General features: G+C 39.8%; 2 protein-coding genes across 2 annotated transcripts in view; one reads left to right on the top strand and one right to left on the bottom strand.

The window, feature by feature from the left end:
• Positions 1-10,106, bottom strand: part of Rars2 (arginyl-tRNA synthetase 2, mitochondrial) — a 47,620-nt gene extending 37,514 nt beyond the window's left edge. The window contains exons 1-3 of the mRNA XM_028780893.1: positions 10,043-10,106; positions 6,587-6,660; positions 897-999 (exon numbers count right to left, since the gene is read on the bottom strand). Of these exons, the coding sequence (XP_028636726.1) occupies positions 897-999; positions 6,587-6,660; positions 10,043-10,078 (213 nt within the window). The 5' untranslated portion in view covers positions 10,079-10,106. The remainder of the gene's footprint in view (positions 1-896; positions 1,000-6,586; positions 6,661-10,042) is intronic.
• A 3,623-nt stretch (positions 10,107-13,729) lies between these two features.
• Positions 13,730-21,700, top strand: part of Orc3 (origin recognition complex subunit 3) — a 57,174-nt gene continuing 49,203 nt past the window's right edge. Inside the window, exons 1-3 of the mRNA XM_028781022.1 lie at positions 13,730-13,778; positions 17,467-17,564; positions 20,463-20,607. Coding sequence (XP_028636855.1) covers positions 17,547-17,564; positions 20,463-20,607 — 163 coding nt within the window. The 5' untranslated portion in view covers positions 13,730-13,778; positions 17,467-17,546. The remainder of the gene's footprint in view (positions 13,779-17,466; positions 17,565-20,462; positions 20,608-21,700) is intronic.

Below are 21,700 nucleotides of genomic sequence, written 5' to 3'. Positions count from 1 at the left end.
CCGAAACCAAACTAAACCAACCAAGCAAACAAACAAAAAAACAAAAATTTATACAGTTTCAATCTATAAAATGTAATTAATTGACATTTCAGTCCTGTGGCTAATAAAAAACAAACCACTACCAGGCAGTGGTGGTGCACGCCTTTAATCCCAGCACTTGGGAGGCAGAGGCAGGTGGATTTCTGAGTTCGAGGCCAGCCTGGTCTACAGAGTGAGTTCCAGGACAGCCAAGGCTATACAGAGAAACCCTGTCTCGAAAAACCAAAAAAAAAAAAAAAAAAAAAAAAAAAAAAGAAAAAAAAAGAAAAAGAAAGAAAGAAAAAGAAAAAAAACAAACCACTAACTAAACAATGTTAGTACATGAAGTGTGCTAATGAGTTTTTATTGTGTACCTGACATAAACCTAGTCACTTAGGAAAGGAACCTCACTGTCCATACTGTCCCATGACCCTGTGTGTGAGGAACTTTCTTGATTGATGACTATGTGGGAGGGTCCAGCCCACTGTAGGTGGCACCATCCCTGGGTAAGTGGGCCTCAGCTGTATAAACAGACAAGCTAAGCAGGAGCCTGAGAGCCAAACGGCAAGAGTATCTGCTTCAGTTATTGCTTAAGCTCCTGTGTTGACTTCCCTCAGTGAGGGACTGCTACCTATGCAAATGAACCCTTTCCTCTCTAAGTCACCTTTGGTCATATTTACCACAGCAACAGAAAGTACATTACAACAAAAGGAATTCTTTACAACTACTCTGAAAACCATTTAACCTCATAGCATACAGCTAAATTGAACTGAAACATTTTACAAGATGTCTTACACAGAGAAACTGCATTTGGTTCATTATAGCTGAAGTCGCCTGTAGAGCAGAGCTAAGCTTATTATAATTTACAGATAAAATACCTTCTCTGCCAGTCTCCTGGCTTGATCTTGAGTGTCTAGCTGTGACTTGTGATTGTTGTCTTCTAGTAAGGAATCCACAGAAAGCTGAAAATCTGCCACTTCTCTAAAGATAAACATTGAAAGGGGAAAGAGTTGTTATAGAAACATTATCTGTGCATTCTTCATGAATACCTTTGAAATTAAAAGCCAAGAAACACAAAACTTTTTATTTACTTATAACTTTTAAGTTTTTGGTTATTTTATAAAATTCTTGCATATTACCTAAGTATAGATCTTTATCTTTGAAACAGACAAAGATATCTGGCAAATTAAACGCAACTAGTAAGCAGATTGATAAAAGCCCAAGTCTTTCAACATCTTATATGAACCTGCTTCCCTTACTCTAAATGTTTGTATATAACTGTCCAAATAACAAGAGCAAGATGTTTTTTTGTTTGTGTCTTTTTGTTTGTTTCTTTGGTTGGTTGGTTGGTTTGGTTTTTCAAGTCACAGTTTCTCTGTATAGCTTTGGCTGTCCTGGAACTCATACAGAATAGAGATTCGCCTGCCTCTGCCTCCAGAGTGCTGGCATTAAAGGCATGTGCCACAACAGCCCAGCTACAAAAATGTTTTGAAATGGTTTTACATTTCAACATGAGGAAAAAAGAATGGCCAGGTGGTGGTGGTGCACGCCTTTAGTCCCAGCACTTGGGAGGCAGAGGCAGGTGGATTTCTGAGTTCGAGGCCAGCCTGTTCTACAGAGTGAGTTCCAGGACAGCCAGGGCTATACAGAGAAACCCTGTCTCGAGAAAAAAAAAAAAAAAAAAAAAAAAGAAGAAAAAGAAAAAAGAATGTATTATATAACACTCAGTTGTGCCCTAGAGATATGGGAACAGCTATTTGTACTTTTCATTAAATTATGGTTAAAACTATTATAAACTACAGTGGAACCAACTAAAGGAACAATCATTTGCATGAGAGAAACCGAATCAAAGAAATGTATCCAGTCATTAAAACAGTACTTGTAGGGGCTGGAGAGATGGCTCAGTGGTTAAGAGCACTGACTGCTCTTCCAGAGGTCCTGAGTTCAAATCCCAGCAACCACATGGTGGCTCACAACCATCTGTAATGAGATCTGATGCCCTCTTCTGGTGTGTCTGAAGACAGCTACAGTGTATTCATATATAATAAATAAATAAATTAAAAACAAACAAACAAACAAACAAAAAAAACAGTACTTGTAGTCTCATTGAGAAAAACAAAACAAAAAAGTCAAGTTAACCTCACCATACAAGAAAAAGAAGACAAATTTGGAAAAAAGACTTCACAGTTTGGAGAGTTACCTGAGAATGGCTCATCATATCTCTACAGAGTTTTCTGTGGGTGTGACAATTCAGGTTATTTAATAACTGCACAATTACATACAGTGACATCTTCTGGTATTAAACAGAGAGCTAAGCATGTTATGTCATTGCTTGTCTAGCCCACGTGTCATTCTCATAAAAGAATATACATGGGAGGGGCACACGTGGCCGACTCATAGGAATACCTAAAAATTTCTGTATGGTTTTTGGTCAACATCACATTACAAAACTTAAACTCAACATGACCATTAAGAAGTTTCTTGGGAGGTGGGCACAAAATACCAATGCTAATAAGAAGTTATATGCAACTGATGCCTTCTGGGAAAGGGAAACCCCCATGGAGTGTCACTGGGTACATCAACCCCAAAACAGGGTGGGCCCATGACCAGGAGTAGCTGCCAACACAAAACAGACTCTGAATTTTTTTTCTGGGCCTTTGCTTCTGTTTAGTATTTTTTGTTTTATTGGTTTTTTGTTTGTTCTGTTTTTGTTTTTTAGAGAGACAGGGATAGAAGTTAGGCGAGTAGGGACATTGGAAAGGATCTGGGCAGAATTGGGTGGGAGAAAGAATATGATCAAAATGTATTATATGCAGTTCTAACAGGTACATCTACAAAACACTTCTGCATGAAAGGCTCAGAGAGCATTGCAGAAGATGAGGCAAAAAGAACATATGAACCAGAGGGTCAGAGAGTTTGCTGTGAAATTGCTCCTAGTAATGCCAGACACTACACAAATAAAGCCTCACTGACATGACTGACCAAACAGGAGCTAATTAAGGATGACACCAATGGATACGACAAACTGGACAGAGAAGGAGGACAGGAAAGGAGAAATATAATCAAATTATGATCTAAAAATAAAAATGCATTATATAGCCGGGCAGTGGTGGCGCACGCTTTTAATCCCAGCACTTGGGAGGCAGAGGCAGGTGGGTTTCTCAGTTTGAAGCTAGCCTGGTCTACAGAGTGAGTTGCAGGACAGCCAGGGCTACACAGAGAAACCCTGTCTCAAAAAACCAAAAAAAAAAAAAAAAAGCATTATATAAAAAAAATTAATTAAAAATCCAATGAAATTTCTTGGGTCTATTTTTTTCTTTTTTGTTTTAAGAGAAACAATGGAATATTACTCAGCTGTTAAAAACAATAAACTCGAGATATTCTTAGGTAAATGCATGGAACTAGAAAATATCATCCCGAGTGAGATAATTCAATCACACACACACACAAAAAAAACCCACATGGTATGCACTCACTGATAATTGGATATAAGCCAGAAAGCTCGAAATACCCAAGATGCAACTCACGGACCACATGAAGCTCATGAAGAAGGAAGACCCAAGTGTGGGTGCTTCGGTCCTTCTTAGAAGGATTAACAAAATACTCAAGGGAGCAAATATGGAGACAAAGTGTGGGACAGAAACTGAAGGAGGGGCCGTCTGGAGACTGTTCCCCTTGGGTATCCATCCCATGTGCAGTCACCAAAGGTAGACGCTTATGTGGAAGTCAGGAAGTGCATGCTGACAGGTGCCTGATATAGCTGTCTCCTTAGAGGTCTGCCAGAACTTGACATATTCAGAGGTGGATGTTCACAGCTAACCACTGAACTGATCATGGGGTTCCCAATGGAGGAGTGAGAGAGAAGACTGAAGGGGCTGAAAGGGTTTGTGGCCCCACGGGGAGAGCAATAATACCAACCAACCAGAGCTCCCAGGGTCTAAACCACCAACCTGGGAGCACTTAGGGAGGGATCTGTGGCTTTAGCTGTATATGTAAGAGCGGAGGGCCCTGCTGGGCATAGTTGGGAGAGGAGATCTTTGGTCCCATGAAGGCTGAACACCCAGTGTGGGGGAAATCAAGGGTGGGGAGGTGGGAATTGGGGGGTGGGAGGGCATATCCTCATAAAGGTAGGGGCCTAGGATAGAGGGTTACTGAGCAGGTGGGGGTATGGGGTAAGGGAATAACATCTGAAATATAAAAAAAATCCAATAAAAAATAAAATTAGCCGGGGAGTAGTGGCGCATGCCTTTAATCCCAGCACTTGGGAGGCAGAAGCAGGCAGATTTCTGAGTTCGAGGCCAGCCTGGTCTACAGAATGAGTTCCAGGACAGCCAGAGCTACACAAAGAAACCCTGTTTCGAAAAACCAAAAAAAAAAAGAAATGACTAAAGTAAAGCCATCCTGTCCCCAGTGGTATTTTGTGCCTGTCTGGTCACCTCTCAGCCTTCGACCCCAACAGCCACATTTATCTTGCTGTGGCTTCTGGGACCATCCATGACATTGGCTATGGTCTCAGCATATTATATAGTGCCTGGAAGATACTGCTGGGTCTTGCAAAGAAATCAGGCTTGGCTAGTAAAACACACACACACCACACACACACACACACACACACACACACTCCTCTTGAGCACTGATGGCACCCTTGGGCTTAAGCACGAAGAGCCTTTTCAGAGTCACAAGCCATTCTTAGTCTAGCCATCAGTTAAAAAAAAAAAACTTAAAACTTTCAATTGGGTTAATCAGCATGGTTGTCATAACTGCCGTGTGTGGATCATTTCAACATCAAGGGGAAAGTGTCCTGAATTTTCTAACTAGATTGCCTGTTACACTTTTGTTTTAAAACAGTAAGTTAGTGGGAAAAACAAGCCTTTTAAAAGCTGTAATAGCCATGCTTTGAAATCTAGTAGCTATGAACATAACCCAGTGCTGAATGCTGGCCCTATGCACACAGTGGTAGTGGTCAGTGCCTGACATATAGATTTCTTTAAAGTAGGTCTTCTTTCTCTCTTTTTCTTTTCTTTAATTTTTTTTTTTCTTTTGAGACAGGCCTTTACACAGCCCTGGCTGTCTTGGAACTCACTATATAGGCCAGGCTGGTCTTAAACTCACACTCTCTGACTTCTAAGAGCTGAGATTAAAAGCATCCACCACCACACCCAGCCCCATTTTTTTTTTCCCTTTTTTTTGTTTTTCGAGACAGGGTTTCTCTGTGTAGTCTTGGCTGTCCTGGAACTCACTCTGTAGACCAGGCTGGCCTCGAACTCAGAAATCCGCCTGCCTCTGCCTCCCAAGTGCTGGGATTAAAGGCGTGCACCACCACTGCCCGGCCAGCCCCATTTTCACTATTTTCAAAACTAAAAATAGTAAGATTATCAGTGGTCTCTAGTCTGTGCCTTTTGTATATTTTTCTTTTATTTATCATGAAAAGAGGAATACTCATCCCTCCCTCTTACCTGAAACTTCTAATAAAATTCAGGAACAAAGGATACACTGATACTGAGAATTTTATATTCCATCATTAAAAACCTTAGAGCTAAGAGTCTCCTATGTGGCAAGCTTCTTTTTTTTTTTTTTTTTTTTTTTTTTTTTAAAGATTTATTTATTTATTTTATTTATGAGTACACTGTCGCTGTCTTCGGACACACCAGAAGAGGGCATCCAATCTCATTACGGATGGTTGTGAGCCACCATGTGGTTGCTGGGATTTGAACTCACGACCTCTGGAAGAGCAGTCAGTGCTCTTAACCGCTGAGCCATCTCTCCAGCCCGGCAAGCTTCTTATTAACAACTGATAGAGGACTTCTGCAGGACATCTTGGAGATCTACAGCTGGCAGAAGCTCAAGGACCCTTGCATGCTATGTCTAGTCATCCTCCATGTACCCCATATTGTAAATCACCTCTAAATTGCTGTAATTCCTGTTACAATGCAAATGCTGTGTAAGTAGTTGTTATTAGTATATTGTCTCAGAGATAATGAAAAATAACTTTATGTTTAGTGCAGATGCAATTTCTTTTCTTTGAACATTTTGACCCTGTGGCCCAAGGTAATACATCCATGGGTAGACTACATTTTGTCCAAGCACTAAAATATTTTGCCAAAATGCTAAATTAACAGTTTAAAATGATGAGCCTAATATAGAAAAAGATATTTTTCTCTATACCTAAGAAAATAATATGGATTTTATATAGCCCTAAGCAATAATTTTCTATCACTTGGGAGTCTTCAAATGAAAAGTCAAACAAAACAACACAAACAAAGGGGTAGGTACAGTAAATATGGTACAATAGTATTCAAGCATCAAATATTATACAGTCTCTAATATTCCAATCAGATTAGACTGACATAATTATTGCTAGCATTAACAAATATGAAAATAATTAACAAAAGGATAGTACATTCACAACAGAATACTTAAAATAGAACTGGAATTTTATGACACTAATGGTAATAAGTTGAAATATAATGAATCATAACTTTAAGAACTACTCTGTAAATTGAAGAGTTAAGTAAAATTGGATTGCCAACAAATTCAACAATTTGAGATTACTTCAAGCATACTTAACTCTTTTTTTGAAACTGGAACAGCAGATATTGACTTGATCAAGCTTTCTGGTGGAAGAGCCAATACTCTGGAAAGCTAAAAGTAAAAAAAGAGTAAAATGGGATAAAATTGTTGATATATCCATTCCAGAGTGAATGGAATACTACTAGCAATAAAGAAATGTCATTAACACACTTAATAAGAAAGAATCTCAAGCCGGGCAGTGGTGGCGCACACCTTTAGTCCCAGCACTTGGGAAGCAGAGGCAGGTGGATTTCTGAGTTCGAGGCCAGCCTGTTCTACAGAGTGAGTTCCAGGACAGCCAAGGCTACACAGAGAAACCCTGTCTCTCAAAACCAAACCAAACAAACAAACAAAAAGAATATTTATTGAGTAGCTGGTCTGTATTCTACCAGGTAGTATTCTAGGCATTGTGGCTATAACAGCAACAACAACAACAACAAAAAAGAAAACAGATTTAAAAATTATGGCATTCAATAGAAACAAGTAAACATTAAGGAAAGAAAATCTATCCCCAGGCCCAAACCCTATTAAAGGTTTAATCATCAGAAAAGCAGTAAAAAAAAAAAAAAAACAAAATTAAGGAAAAACCAAAGCAAAGGCCATGGGATAACTCAGTGATAAAGCACTAGCCACCCGCCCTGGGTTTGGTACGTATGAGGCACAAGCTTTGGTTCTTAGCACACAAATAAGTAAGCAGAAATAGGTACATTTTTATTTTCAGGAAGCTTCTCTCATGGCTGTGTTAAATTTGGTGGTACAGATATTTCCATGTTTTGAATAATTTTCTGTGACAGGCACACATTATAGGCTTTAGTTATTCCTTGGACATGTGACACACAAAAAGGAAAGAACCCTTGTTAAGCAGCCAGAGATCAGTACAGAAAACCACAACTAGTTGTGGAAATGCGGTTGTTGTGAAGCCCAGCCTCAGAACTTTGGTGCAAGCAATTTATTTGAGAGATGACTCCTGGGGACTGAGGTGATGCATTGAGAGAGGGAGAGGGAAGGAGTTTATAGGAGATTGTACCACCAGAGCTGAACATGGCTCAATGGGTAAAGTGCTTGCCATAAAAACAGGAGGACCTGGGCTCAGAACCCTAGAACTCCTGAGCATGGTGACACGTGTTGGTATCTTCCCAGTGCTGGTATGCAGAGTGACAGGGTATTAGGGATGAGAAGAAAAAGGGCCTAAATTTGGGTATGAGATGACCAGATAAGGAGGAGAATGGTGGGTGGTGGGTGGGAGAGATTATGATAAAAATACATTGCATGATTCTTTTTTTTATATAAAAAAGGAGGACAGGGCTGAGCCAGTTTGAGCAGGCCAGTTGGCTTCCTTGAGGAACATACATAAGACAATGTTGCCCATTTACAGGAATTAAACTGTAAATAAAGAAGAGTTGTTCCTATTTTAGGAAGGAGACCACTCCGGACTGTCCCACAGACAAGGAATTGGGGTACAGGTAACCAAGAAAAAACTGCAGCTACATGTTGGTAATGTGAGTGAGAATTCCTGAAAAGAAGCTGTGTCTGTAGTAGCTGACTGACTAAAACTTCAATGACTGTGGAGAGTTATGGATGTTGCAGATCTAGAGCCTAATTAATTTCATCTTGGGAATCTCATATCTTTGGGCCTAATATCCTGCTACTACTAGCTAGACCTAACAGCCTGACAGGTAAGAACCTTTTGGGAGTGTATTAACAAAAAAACCTAGCTTTTCACCAAGCAGAGGGGCTCAAAGTGTTGCCAGATAACAGCCAAGGTCTATAGAGGAGTTATCCCCATCTTGCTGCAACCAACCTCTCTGATGGTTCCATCAATCTACTTTTCAAATGCTTTGACTTATTATTACTCTTTTTTCTGTTATTGCATGAAACTCTTCCATACTGGAACTATGGAAATTGGGGAGACATAAACCCATGTTGCTGGCCCAGTCTGTCAAATTTGGCTCCAGCATATGCTATCCTTTATGCTATTTGAGTTGGAGAGCTGTAGATCGGCGTGGACAGTAATTATGACAGGTATAAATTTCCTGCCGTGGTAAAGCTAAAAGCAGGTCACATAAACACAAGAACAAAGAAAGCAGGGGCTAACTAATGGCTTACAGATCCTGCCAAGGACTTAAGAACAGCAATACCTTGAAGGTCTAAGGACGGACCTTGCCTTCTTGAGATAAAGGTCAGCAGAGTCGTAGTTAACAGCTAGAAAGGCAAGTAAACATAGAAAAGTGTCTTCAAAGCATAGTCACTTTCTTAATTGAGCAAGCAGTGCATAAAATCCTATGATCATCTCCTTGCTGAGCCAATGGGGCATGCACAGCCAATGAAGACACCTGCACCTCCCTACCCCCAACCAGCCTGACTCCCCAACTCTGGATTTTCCTTCCCTCACTCCACAGGACCAGTCTGCCTTAATAAAAACATTGTTTCATTCTCTTTGCCTCTCAGTCTTCTACACTTCTCTTGTATTTTGGTCTGTTGTCTTTCCCAGACAGTCAGTTTTGTTTGTCCCATGCAAGGAACTCAGCTAACACCAGAATCACCATTACACCTGGAGCTCCTTGGCTAGCCAACCTAGCAAAACTGGTAAATTCCAGGTTGAGGGAGAAAAATCTGTCTTAGAAAAAATGGTGGGCAGTGACTAGAGGAAACAAGGCAACCTGTGGCTTCTCTTCATGAAGGAACATACAAACACAGACACACAGATTATACATTAAAATCATCGTTGTAGTCTGGAGCTTAATCCTACAGTACTGCCTAAGAAGCATATGCACCATCTTTCAGAATTGTTCTAAAACAACTCTACCACACTGGGCCTAAGTCTGTGCTAGCACTAGCAAACTCCACGCAGGATGGGTTGCAGTGAACACAGGAGGGGTACAGGTCAAGTGTCTTTCTCCACCTTATCTGAGACAGTCACCGAACCAGGAGCTGGATCCACCTGTTTCTGTTTCCACCTCCCAGAAGTGTGGTTTCGGACTTCCTTACCCATGCAGGTTTTTCTACATAGGTTCTGGAAATTCGAACTCAGGCACTCATGTTAGTATAGCAGGTACTTCACCCACGGAGCCATCTCCGCAGCCCTTAGCATGAATTTTAAATAACCTATTTTATTCAATGGTCTCCAAGGCTGGTTTTAGAGCTTTTCTCAGGAGAACATGGTCTACAGGTTTACTAAGCTACAAAGTTTCTTATTCGAGGTATATACTGTCAGGCTATTCACGAGAGCAAATAAAGAGTATAAACGAACGAGGAACATTAATTTCTACAGGGTCTAGTCATGGCCCATGGACAGTCCGCCCAGGTTAAAGCATGAAGAACGGGAAATGAGAAGACACGGAGCACTCAGTGCTCTCGAGAGTCTTCCCACTCTGCAGCTCAAGAAGGAGGCAGAGCTGGCCTAGGCTGCACCCTCTGGCCCTGGCTCCCGCCGGCTCGCCACTCCAGACAGTACCTGACAGGCGATCGACCTACGAAAGCCGCACGCCATGCCTCCCTTTCCCGCACGCCCCGCCTCCGCGCCGGAAGTCGCCTCTGCTTCCGCAAGAGCGCGCGGAAGTGTATAGTGCGCAGGCACACGGGGCCGCGGACTATGGCCACCTCCTCTGTGTCCAAGGTACGTGGGGGTGGCGCTCGCCTCGGATTCGCGGTGCTTGTTTGGCAAGTCCGGCGAGGTTTGATGGGCATCAGCTCTGGCTCCGGGAAGAGCAGGACTCAGGCGGCTTTGCCCAGGTCCGGGTTCGAGGCCAGGTTTGCTTTGGCCAACTAGGCCGTGGCGCCAAGGCTAGGAGACCCGCTGCCCCCAGAATGTGCTGTGTTCTGCCGCTTTCCCCACTCTTCGTCTCATAAGTACACAACACTGTGCGTTAAGTAACCGAAATACAGACTTAACAAAATAACTTTCTGTACTCAGAAATATTAATGAGCAGCTGATCTTGAATTGGCGTATTAACAAGGAGAAAAGTTCTAAGAGAAGAGGGACGAACCAAGATTGCTAGGAGACCAGGGAAGCTCTTGGAGAAAGTTACAGTTTGGCTTAGATGTGAAAAATAAGGATCTTGGAGGGAATAGAAAGCATTACTTTGGGAGAGCAGAATAAGATGCTCTTCGCCTTAGGATGTAGAAATAAAATAGCTTATTAAGCAGAAAGAGCAGTTTAACCCGTGAGAGGAGAAAGGAGCATTAGGAAAAACCAAGACAAAACTAATTCAGATTAGTGTTTTGAGGAATTGTGGACTACTGGATGGCAAGGGAGTGCTAGTCAAAATATAGTTTGTAAGAGGAGACATTCTAGGCCTGTATTGCCTGCCCCCTAGCAGCCTGTGGGTACATTTGAATTCAGATAACTTAAAATTAAGTTTATCATTAGCATCAACCGTATTTCAAGGATATCAAATAGTGCAGCCGTTTGAAAAGAAAGTTCTACTGGACTGTGCTGCTATGCCATATAAAGCAAGACTTCTACAAAGTTCTGAAAGGTTTCGTGTTTGGGGTTCCAGGGAACACTGAGGTGGGCTCCCTTTTTAAGTCTATTAGAGGTGATGTTAACATCAGAGGCAGACAGGCAGGCAGCAGCTGATCAGAGCCAGTGAGGAGGTTCTGGACCACAGGGCAGACTGAGCCCCTTCAGCACTTTTACAGAATGAATACTCTGGAGGACATTGAAATGTTCTCTGTTTTTGACCCACAGCCCATTAGGTTGCTAGGGGTATCCAGTGAATGCTCAGTTCATGAATTTTAGGTGATGGATAAACACTTTTTCTAGTTGGGCATTCCTGAGGGTAGATGGAGCAGGGAAGAATATAGAAGCAAGTCACTTTAGTTGAAGAAACCTGACTGCCACTTAAAGAAATTGTCATAGTTCAACTGAAATGGAGATACTTTACAAATGGTATGGCTCTGGCTGAGAGTTAAGACATTTAAGAAGTATGCTAATGATGAAAGGTAACGCTGCACCAAATATTTAATTTTGATTAAAATGGTCTATGACAAGCAATGCTCTCAAAGACTACATTTCAAAGAGAGCAAGCACTATGGTTTAATCAATTTATTTGGAGACATGGTCTCTCTATATGCCTTTATTGGTTTGCAACTCTATGTGTAGACCAGCCTGACCTTGAACTCACCTGCCTTCCTGAGCCTGCCAAGTGCTAGGTTTAAGGGTGTGGACCACCACACCCATATCCTAGTTAAAGATTTTTGTGGGTTTTTTTTTTTTTTTTTAAGCTCTATCCCTATTCTCCCCTTGGCTACAAAGTTCCAGATGTTTTAAGTGCCCTAACTCCTAATCCTGTTTGTTGCTTAAAACTTCATTTCTATTTCTTTTTCTTTTCTGGTGGTGAATATAACACTGTAGACTTTGTACACACTAAACAAATGCTTTACCACTGAGCTGCATCTCCAGCCTTCCCAGAAAATGAGAACATTTTTCTTTTTTTCTTTTTTTGGTCTTTCGAGACAGGGTTTCTCTGTGTAGCCCTGGCTGTCCTGGAACTCACTCTGTAGACCAGGCTAGCCTCGAACTCCTCTCGAACTCAGAAATCCACCTGCCTCTGCCTCCCAAGTGCTGGGATTAAAGGCATGCGCCACCACCGCCCGGCATAAATGGAAATTTTAAGAGACTATCCATGGGCTGGAGAGATGGCTCAGCAGTTAAGAGCACTGACTGCCCTTCCAGAGGTCCTGAGTTCAATTCCCAACAACCACATGATGGCTCACAACCATCTGTAATGGGGATTCGATGCCCTCTTCTTGTGTGTATGAAGACACATACATGAAATCTTCAATATTCACAATCTTCACATACATGAAATAAAGAAATCTTTAAAACAAACAAACAAACAAAAAAAGAGACTATCCATGAAATGTAACTTTCATTTTGACAGAATACACCACAACTAGAAACTTAGGATCTAAGTTTCAGTGGTCACAGGTAAGAATAGGAAACTTAATGTAGCTGGAAAATTACTTAGCAAGTATTTATTCATTCTGTGTACTGATCACCCAATGTATTTATTTGTTAGTACTGTTATAAACATTGAGGAGGCGGTTATAAATAAAATACATCTGTGATGTAAATGTGCTCACAAATTACCAGGGAGTCAAAGCAAAGATAGTTGAGTACTGAGATCTCAGGAGAAGCATTTCTGGCAGCAAAGTCCAGGAGGGTCTCCTGCAGGAGATGGTGGTTTTATGTATTTGATTTTGTTTGGTTACATAGCTAAGTTAGCCACAAGCTGATGTAAGGGAAGACACCTCAGGTATTAAGATAGTAAGAGTCCAAACCATGCCTTCCTCTTTTTTTTTTTAACTGTATAAACCAGGCTAGCCTCCATCCTAACAGTTCTCTTGTCTCGAGTGGATTACAGATGTGAGCGATCAATTTTGAGCCAAACTGTAATGGATACATGGAAAGAAGTTTATTAATTGAGAAAAGATGTCAGATGAAACAAGAGCCAAAATTATCTACTTACATCCTGGTTGTAGATACTTAGAGTTAAATACTTTTTTTTTGGGGGGGGGTTCTTTTTGAGACAGGGGATACTTAGAGTTAATTAATTAAGAAAAAAAGTCCTCTTGGAATGAGTGGTTTTTTTTGTTTGTTTGTTTTTGTTTTTTGTTTTTTGTTTTTTTTTTGAGACAGGGTTTCTTTGTGTAGCCCGGGCTGTCCTGGAACTCACTCTGTAGACCAGGCTGGCCTCAAACTCAGAAATCCGCCTGCCTCTGCCTCTCAAGTGCTGGGATTAAAGGCGTGCGCCACCACCGCCCGGCAGTGGAATGAGTGTTTTTAACTTAATCTATTTTAATGTACATCCTTAATGTTACATCCCTTCTAAGTTTTATTAAACTTGAACTTAAGAAAAATTGGGCTGTCTCTTTGAAGAGATCTTAAAAAGTATGAGAACTTATTGGATAGAGGAGAAAGAAATGGATACAATTTTCAAGACTTTTCCCCTTCTGTATTTCAAAGAAAAGTGATATGATTTCTTAGGAACTGGAAGCTATATCTCCCACCCCAACCCCCCTTTAAAGAACTTAATTGTTGATAAGAATATTTGTGTAATCAGATTTGCCTGCTATGTGCCTAATTTGACTTTATGCTTTATTCATCCTTCCCTCCTTTTTTTTTAAACAGGGCTGTTTTGTGTTTAAACCAGACTTCAAAAAAAAAAAGATCTCTGTACCAATAGGTAAGGTATTGTAACATCCAATTTGTTAATTTTTCTTCCCCTAGATCTTCTTAAACTTAAGTGATTATAAGCAAATTTCCTTAATGTTGGAGATGATTCAATATACCAGGAGTAGTTTAAAGAAAATGAAAGGTCTATTCCTTCATTATATATGAAAGATATATACCATACAGTGACATCTAAAATCACTAGCAGTATAATTATAACAAATAAATTTGGTAATATATTAAAGCATTTATTATGTGCTGGACTGTTCTAAGCATTTTAGTTTGTTTAATCTCAGCTAACTTTGAGGAGTGTAGTATTATCTCTATTACCATATATATATATATAAGGATTCCTGACAATAGAAAGAACTCTCTCAGAATTATAATGTTGTAAGCATCATAGAGCTGGGATTTGAACCCATCCTCTGTGACTTTAGACCCCATGCTCTAACCCCATCGTTTTATGATATCCTCTTTTAATATCATGCAAATCTTTGCATAGAACTCTATGTTGGATTGCAGTTAGAAGATTTATTTTCAGTTTGTAATATCAACATGTCATGTGTACAGCAATATAATTTGAGCATTACTTTAGAATTATTCATTTTTCTTTCATTGTGCTGGCTTAAGACTAATAGGTATTAAAAAAAGACTAATAGGTCTTTTTACTAATAGGTCTTTACTGTATTATTACAGTACAAACGTGTTTAAGGAATTGACTGATTGTAGGAGATAGGATGAGGGAAATAAATCCCACTTTTTAGCAGTTACCTTCACTGTCTTCAGTATTTGAAGCGGATTGACTGGAGAAGGTATGGTTTATATTTTGCCCACCATATATCCCCTGATTGAAGACGTTTAGATGTATCCCTAAGCAAACACTGGTAAATTCATCCCACCTGATAGTGTGTTATAGAAGGCTGCACATGTAACAAAACAGTTGGTAGAACTGGGCAGCCACGTGGCATGGCTGTGCATACACACTGACATAGAAGCTGAGGTGAGAGGGAAGCCTCGATAGCGTCCATCTGCTGTTGCTTACTGACTTCAGGGACTGAGAGACGTGCTCCTCGTGGACTGGTGTCCTACTGTTGCCTTCCCAGCTTCTAAGATCACATTCAGTATGTACTTTGTAGTAACTCAGCATGTGAACTCATGCCTTAGTTTACTATGTAACATGTTATCACCATCTTACCTACCAATAGAATACTATGAGCTCTTTCTTGTTTAAGGCTACCTTTTGCTTCATCTCTTAATAGATTTCCATACAATCTCTCTTTGTTTTTTTTTTTTTTTTTGCATCTTAATACAATAACTTAACCATCTTTATATTAATGATTTTATTGTGATGTAAAATTCTTGGCAAGGTTAAGATACTTGTGAAAACTAAGTCAGCTATTATAAGGAAGAACATATATTCTAAATTACCAACTAAAGACATAGCGCTACCAATAGGATGCTAGACTGAAAGCTTTGACTTATCGAAAGAAGTGTTGGAATAAACCAGAAAGCTAAGGACATAAGATAAGTAGGACATTGCAAGGAACATAAGATGTTTGAGTGAAGGAACAAGCCACTGCTGTTTTAAAATTATGAGTTTAAAATAATTATATCTAGTTATTATATGTCTAATCTATCTTCAGACTTGGAATACTTTTGCTGAGTGCTAGGTTTTACATTTGTCTTTGGCCTGGATATGAATTTTTATAACCATTAAATATTTTTTCCCTTTTTACCAGCTCAGTCGCTCAGTCTATAAATTTGACTTTATCCAGTTAGTATATTAGTGTTGATAATTTTTGAGACGTGCCAACATCACTGTTAATTTCATAACATTTTTTTTTTGGTTATTTCAGGATTTTTATTTTTATGTCTGTATTTTTGCCTCTGTATATGTACATCATCCATTGTGTGCATGCCTGGTGGCTGCTGCAGAGGCCAGAAGAGTGCATTAGATATCCCGGAAGTGTAGCTACAGGTGGTTTAGCCACTGTGGGTGCCAGGGCTCACACCTAGATCCTCTGCAGGAGAAGCACTGTTTTAACTGCCGTGCCACTGCTCTAGCCCCATGTCTCTATTTGAATCAACGTGTAAAATTCTTTTGTGGCTATAGGATGAGAATGGGTATGGAAAGAGAACTGGACAATAGATCAAAGTTCACAAACTGACGTTCAACTGAAAAAGCATCTGAGAGGAACAGGAGGTGAGGTAGTCAACATAAAAGTAAATTTCTGCTGTGTCCAAATTGGAGGTCACAACCCATTGCAAGTTATGAAATCACTTTAGTGAACTATGAAACACATTTGCTGTTAGAGGATAAGAGTAAAAGTTGTATGGGACTTTTGGTTTTGTGTCTTCAGGAAATATATTTGTTAAATTTTCAAAATAATATATTCCTTGATACACATTTTTCAAAACTATTGCAAAAAAAAAAATCTTGACAGAAAGGCTGTCAGGAGAGAAAAGTTTTAAAAAATATAAAGTAATACACATAAGGACAGATAGTACTCAACTGTTAGAAGCATTGGCTGCTCTTCTAGAGGAACTGGGCTTGACTCCCAGCCCCACATGGCAGCTAACAACCATTTATTGTTAGCTCCAGTCAAGGGGATTCAGCACTCTCTTCTGTCTTTCTTGGCAACGCATGTACCTTTTAATAGAATTGAGTTATAAAAAAGAAAAGAAGGGGCTGAAGAGATGGCTTAGTGGTTAAGAGCACTGGCCTCTCTTCTGGAGGAAGTCCTGAGTTCAATTCCCAGCATCCACATGGTTGCTCCTGACCATAAGGAGATCTGATGTCTTCTTCTGGCATGCAGGTGTTCATGCAGATAGAGTGTTCATACACACACACACACACACACACACACACACAAAATAAGTAGCAAAGAAAGGCAGATGGTGGTGGCTCATACCTTTTTTTTGTTTGTCTGTTTGTTTGTTTGTTTTTTCCGAGACAGGGTTTCTCTGTGTAGCTCTGGCTGTCCTGGAACTCTGTAGACCAGGCTGGCCTCAAACTCAGAAATCCGCCTGCCTCTGCCTCCCAAGTGCTGGAATCAAAGGTGTGCACCACCACTGCCCAGTGTGGCTCATACCTTTAATCCCAATATTTGGGAGATAGAGATAGACAGGTCTCTGACGTTGAGGCTAGCCTTCTCTAGTTCCAGGATAGCCGGGATTACCTATACAGAGAAACCCTGTCTTGAAAAACTAGGGGGAATGGGGCTAGGGGAAGAGAGGGAAAGGAAGGGGAAGAGAGGAGAAGAGAAAAGACAAAAGAAAAGAAAGTGTTATTCATTAAATCAAAGGCTGGACTAAGCATGTGAATAGAAGAAAAAACAGTATGAAAAATTATTTAATATAGAAAGTTAAAGAAGATGTGGATGAAAACATTAATGTGTATATATACCTTGAACTGAAAATCAATAAGTAAAAGCTTAGAGATTCTTTAGTAAGGAATAGAACTTTAAAAATTCAAATGTCTTTTTTAATATGGCAAAAATTAAGATGTAAAAATAAATACAAATGATAAAGTATATTGTTTTTCTCCAAATGTAATAGAGACAGATATATATGGAGATACATGGTCTTTGGATGCATAGAAAATGTTTTGATCCCCTCCCCCATGCTGTGTCTCTGCGTACAGTCTCTTAATTTTATTGTGTTAAAAAAATGACTTTCCGAGGTTTTTTTTTTTTTTAAAGAGGACTATTTTCATAATGAAGAACTTGACTCTGAGGACAGTAAACTTCGATTTGAAACGTATCACTTGCTATGGCAACGGATGAAATCTGAAACAGAGGTGAATAGTTTCCTTTTTACATTTCTGTAATAATAAAATAGTGTAAGTCTTGTATTTATCACTTCCCATATCTAACAATGTATAAGAGTATGCACAGAAAATGAGAAAGTACAATCAAACACAGCCTATGTACTGCAAGTAAAACAGGTGTCATGTTGTAAATGTTATGCATGGCTTCCATTAATGCAGCATGATTGTTTCTTTTTTTTGTTTGTTTGTTTGGTTTTTTTGGTTTTTTCAAGACAGGGTTTCTCTGTATAGTCCTGGCTGTCCTGGAACTCACTCTGTAGACCAGGCTGGCCTCGAACTCAGAAATCCGCCTGCCTCTGCCTCCCAAGTGCTGGGATTAAAGACGTGCGCCACCACCGCCCGGCAACATGATTGTTTCTAAGAAGAAGAAAATCACTATGGTGAACTCTTAAATTCAGCTAAGAGGTTACACAAGTCTGAAATGAAGCCATTTTGAAATCTGTGCTAGCATCCAGTTTTTGCTGTGTTTTGTTTTGGTTTCTTCTTGAGACACAGTCTTAAAAGTAGCTCAGGCTGGCCCAGAGCTTACTGCATGCATGTTCTGGCTGTGAATATCCTCAGTATAGCAAAGGCAGTAGCTCCAGTGCCAACAGCTCATTCTGCTTAATCAACACATTGCTATAGTGTTTTGGTTTTGAATGAGGGTTTTTACTTGGGTGCTGGGAATTCCAGCTTAGGTCCTTCTGCTTACACAACATGCACATTTACCTACTGAGCCATTTTTCCAGTCACCTACTTTCGAGTCTCTTATCATTTCCCATCTAGCTTTAGTACTTTACACTTCACAGGAGAGGGCATTGAATTCACTGGGGTTAGGGTTAACAAGGTAGAAAGTCACCCCTTGGGAACTGAACTTCAGTCCTCTGCCAGAGGACTTCAAACTGCTGAAACACTGCATGAGGTAACTAAGGTTCCTTAACCTAGATTACCACAACACTCCCTGAGCTGCATTCCTGACATCCTGCCTTCGAACCTGCCACTAGCTTTGTTGGTTTCTGAGTCATATCAGGAACATGCCTCGCTCTCTGGTACATGCAGCTCTCGGTCAGACTTTGGGGCGGGTTTCATGTAGCCCCTTACCAGCATCACCTCCTTTATCCTCTGTCTTCACCGTGGTGTTAAATTAGCCTGTCATGTCACTCTTTGTAGCTCTCTGGGTGTCCTCTTTACAGTTCCAGTCCTTTTATCCCATGGTGTTTGTTTCCCTCGAGACCTTTACCTCCTCGCAGCGGCGGCTTTTTCTCACATTGGATCTGTCATGTCAGTGGTTCTCTCTCCCAGTGCTTTCTTTGTTTCTACAGCTTGTTCTTCTCACTTACCCTTGTCTCCTGTCCCCTTCTCCATCAGCAGACCGTGTCTTGGTTCAGATGAATTTCCTCTTCTGCTTAGAGTGGATGGTTCTACTTTTATCTCTTCACCTTTTTAGAGGAAAGACTGTCTTTGATATCCACAAAATGATTAGTGAATGGTTATGGAATGAGTAACTGAGAGATTTTTAAATGATATAATCCAAAGCATTAATCTCCAGAAATTTAAGGAAAACCTTTTTTTTTTCCCTTGTGAAGCAACTGCATCTATAATACTTTTCTTTCCAGCAAGAGTCGAAATAGAACATCACAAAATATATTTCTCTTTATAATTATTTTTCAGTTTTATATTATGTGTATATATGTGCCTATGTCGGGGTATGTGCATATGTGTGTAGGTGTATTGAAGAGGTCAAATGTGTCAGGGCCCTGGAACTGGGGTGAAAGATGTTATAAGCTACCAAGTGGATGTGGAGGACTGAACTCAGGTCCTCTGCAAGAGCAGTACATGATTTTAATGGCCAAGTCATGTCTCCAGACCGTATATTTAAGTATATTTCCAAATACAATGAGAAGTTACAGATACAGATACATCTCTGAGAAGCTGTCATTTGTAAAATGAAATTTATATTTATCAACATTAAAAAACAGTAGGCTCGCTGGGCAGTGGTGGCACACGCCTTTAATCCCAGCACTTGGGAGGCAGAGGCAGGCGGATTTCTGAGTTCAAGGCCAGCCTGGTCTACAGAGTGAGTTCCAGGACAGCCAGAGCTACATAGAGAAACCCTGTCTCGAAAAAACAAAACAAACAAACAAAACAAAACAAAACAAAAAACCAGTAGGCTCAAGAAGAGGCTTCTTTATTCAATATACACTTACCTGAGGAAAGGTCATTTCTTAGGAAGAAAAGCTCGAGGGTCTGCTTCCTAGCCCTGTCAGAGATAAATTTGGTATTCTAATGATGGTTATCTGGAAGACTTTGTCTGCATAACGAGATCATCTTTGCTAGCTAGGAACACACTCACATTTCTGTAACTTGATGTCCTTATCCCTGTCTACTTTACTCCTCAAACTTCAACCTGTCCCCTTAACTCTACGACAATTTTCTTCTGCATATCAAAATTCAATGTCAGTTTCAGCTATTTTGCCCTTCTGTTCCCTCTCAATACCTTGTATGCTTGTTCACTGTGTGTTAATATGTGTGTATGTGCGTGTGTTTCCCACTTTTGTTTCATCTCAATACAGTGTGTGCTTGCTCATTGTGTGTTAATATACGTGTGTGTTTCCCCTTCTGTCCCCTCCCAATACACTGTGTGCTTCCTCACCGTGTGTTAACATATTCTCTAGGTTTTCCCCTTCTTTTCCCTCTCAATATAGTTTGTGCTGTCCCTTCTGTGTTTATATCTGTGGGGTTCTTTTACCCTGTTGGTTTATTGCTGATTTATCTCATCAACTAAAATTACTAAGCATTCAAAGGGAAAAGAAGATTGAAACTCTCCTGCACCAGGAAAGAAAAGAAATACAACTACTAATAATTCATGAAATTTGGTTTTCTTTGCAGCAATTACAGGAGGAATTAAATGAAAATCTGTTTAATAACCTAGTTGACTTTCTGCAGAAGTCCCATTCTGAATTCCAAAAAAATTCCAGAAACTGGGGCTCTCAAATGAAACTCAGAGAAATTCCAACAGCTGCTCTTATTCTTGGTATGTATGCATATATAAACTGGTTTTGTTATTGATACTAGTGGAAAATAATTTTGTTCTGATAAAACTCATACAAATTAAAACAATGATGATTTGACTTACATACTTTGTAAAGTTTTATTATATATTCAGATATCTGTAGATGAAAAGAAATTGATCTAGCCACTGCACTAGTAGGAGAACTGGGAGAACTATATTTGTTTTATTCTTCTTTCTGTGTGTTTTTAGGGTAATGACATTTGAATTCAATAATAAAACAGCAGTGTGTTAGTGGATTTAATTATTTCTACCTTTTTTAAAAAATCATATCTTCAATGAAATTTATCTATAATACTTATATTTCTTGCACTTGAAATCTTAATTCAAGCTGGGCGGTGGTGGCACACACCTTTAATCCCAGCACTTGGGAGGTAGAGGCAGGTGGATTTCTGAGTCCGAGGCCAGCCTGGTCTACAGAGCGAGTTCCAGGACAGCCAGGGCTACACAGAGAAACCCTGTCTCGAAAAAACCAAAAAAAAAAAAAAAAAAAGAAATCTTAATTCAGATTCTTTTATTTTAATATTAATTGCATAGAGAAGAATTTGTATAAATTGTTTCTAGGTTGTAAGTTATAATTTTTTAAAAATATTCATCAATAATATCTAATTTAGGGCAAACATTTATACTTCAGGATAATACAAAAATATCTGATTTATTAACAATAGTGTTTTCAGGTTACCAAGGAAACCAGAGTAAATAAGACAAAGAAAAAGCACAACACAACACCAGCTGGGCAGTGGTGGCGCATGCCTTTAATCCTAGCACTTGGGAGGCAGAGGCAGGCGGATTTCTGAGTTTGAGGCCAGCCTGGTCTACAGAGTGAGTTCCAGGACAGCCAGGGCTACACAGAGAAACCCTGTCTTGAAAAGCCAAAAAAAGAAAGAAAGAAAGAAAGAAAGAAAGAAAGAAAGAAAGAAAGAAAGAAAGAAAGAAAGAAAGAAAGAAAGAAAGAAAGAAAGAGAGAAAGAGAGAAAGAGAGAAAGAGAGAAAGAGAGAGAGAGAGAGAGAGAAAGAAAGAAAGAAAGAAAGAAAGAAAGAAAGAAAGAAAGAAAGA

This window comes from Grammomys surdaster, unplaced genomic scaffold (assembly GCF_004785775.1).
Source record: "Grammomys surdaster isolate TR1022 unplaced genomic scaffold, NIH_TR_1.0 97, whole genome shotgun sequence".
Lineage (NCBI taxonomy): Eukaryota > Metazoa > Chordata > Mammalia > Rodentia > Muridae > Grammomys > Grammomys surdaster.
The sequence above is the reverse complement of the archived record's forward strand: the minus strand, read 5'-3'. Positions and strand labels throughout refer to the sequence as shown.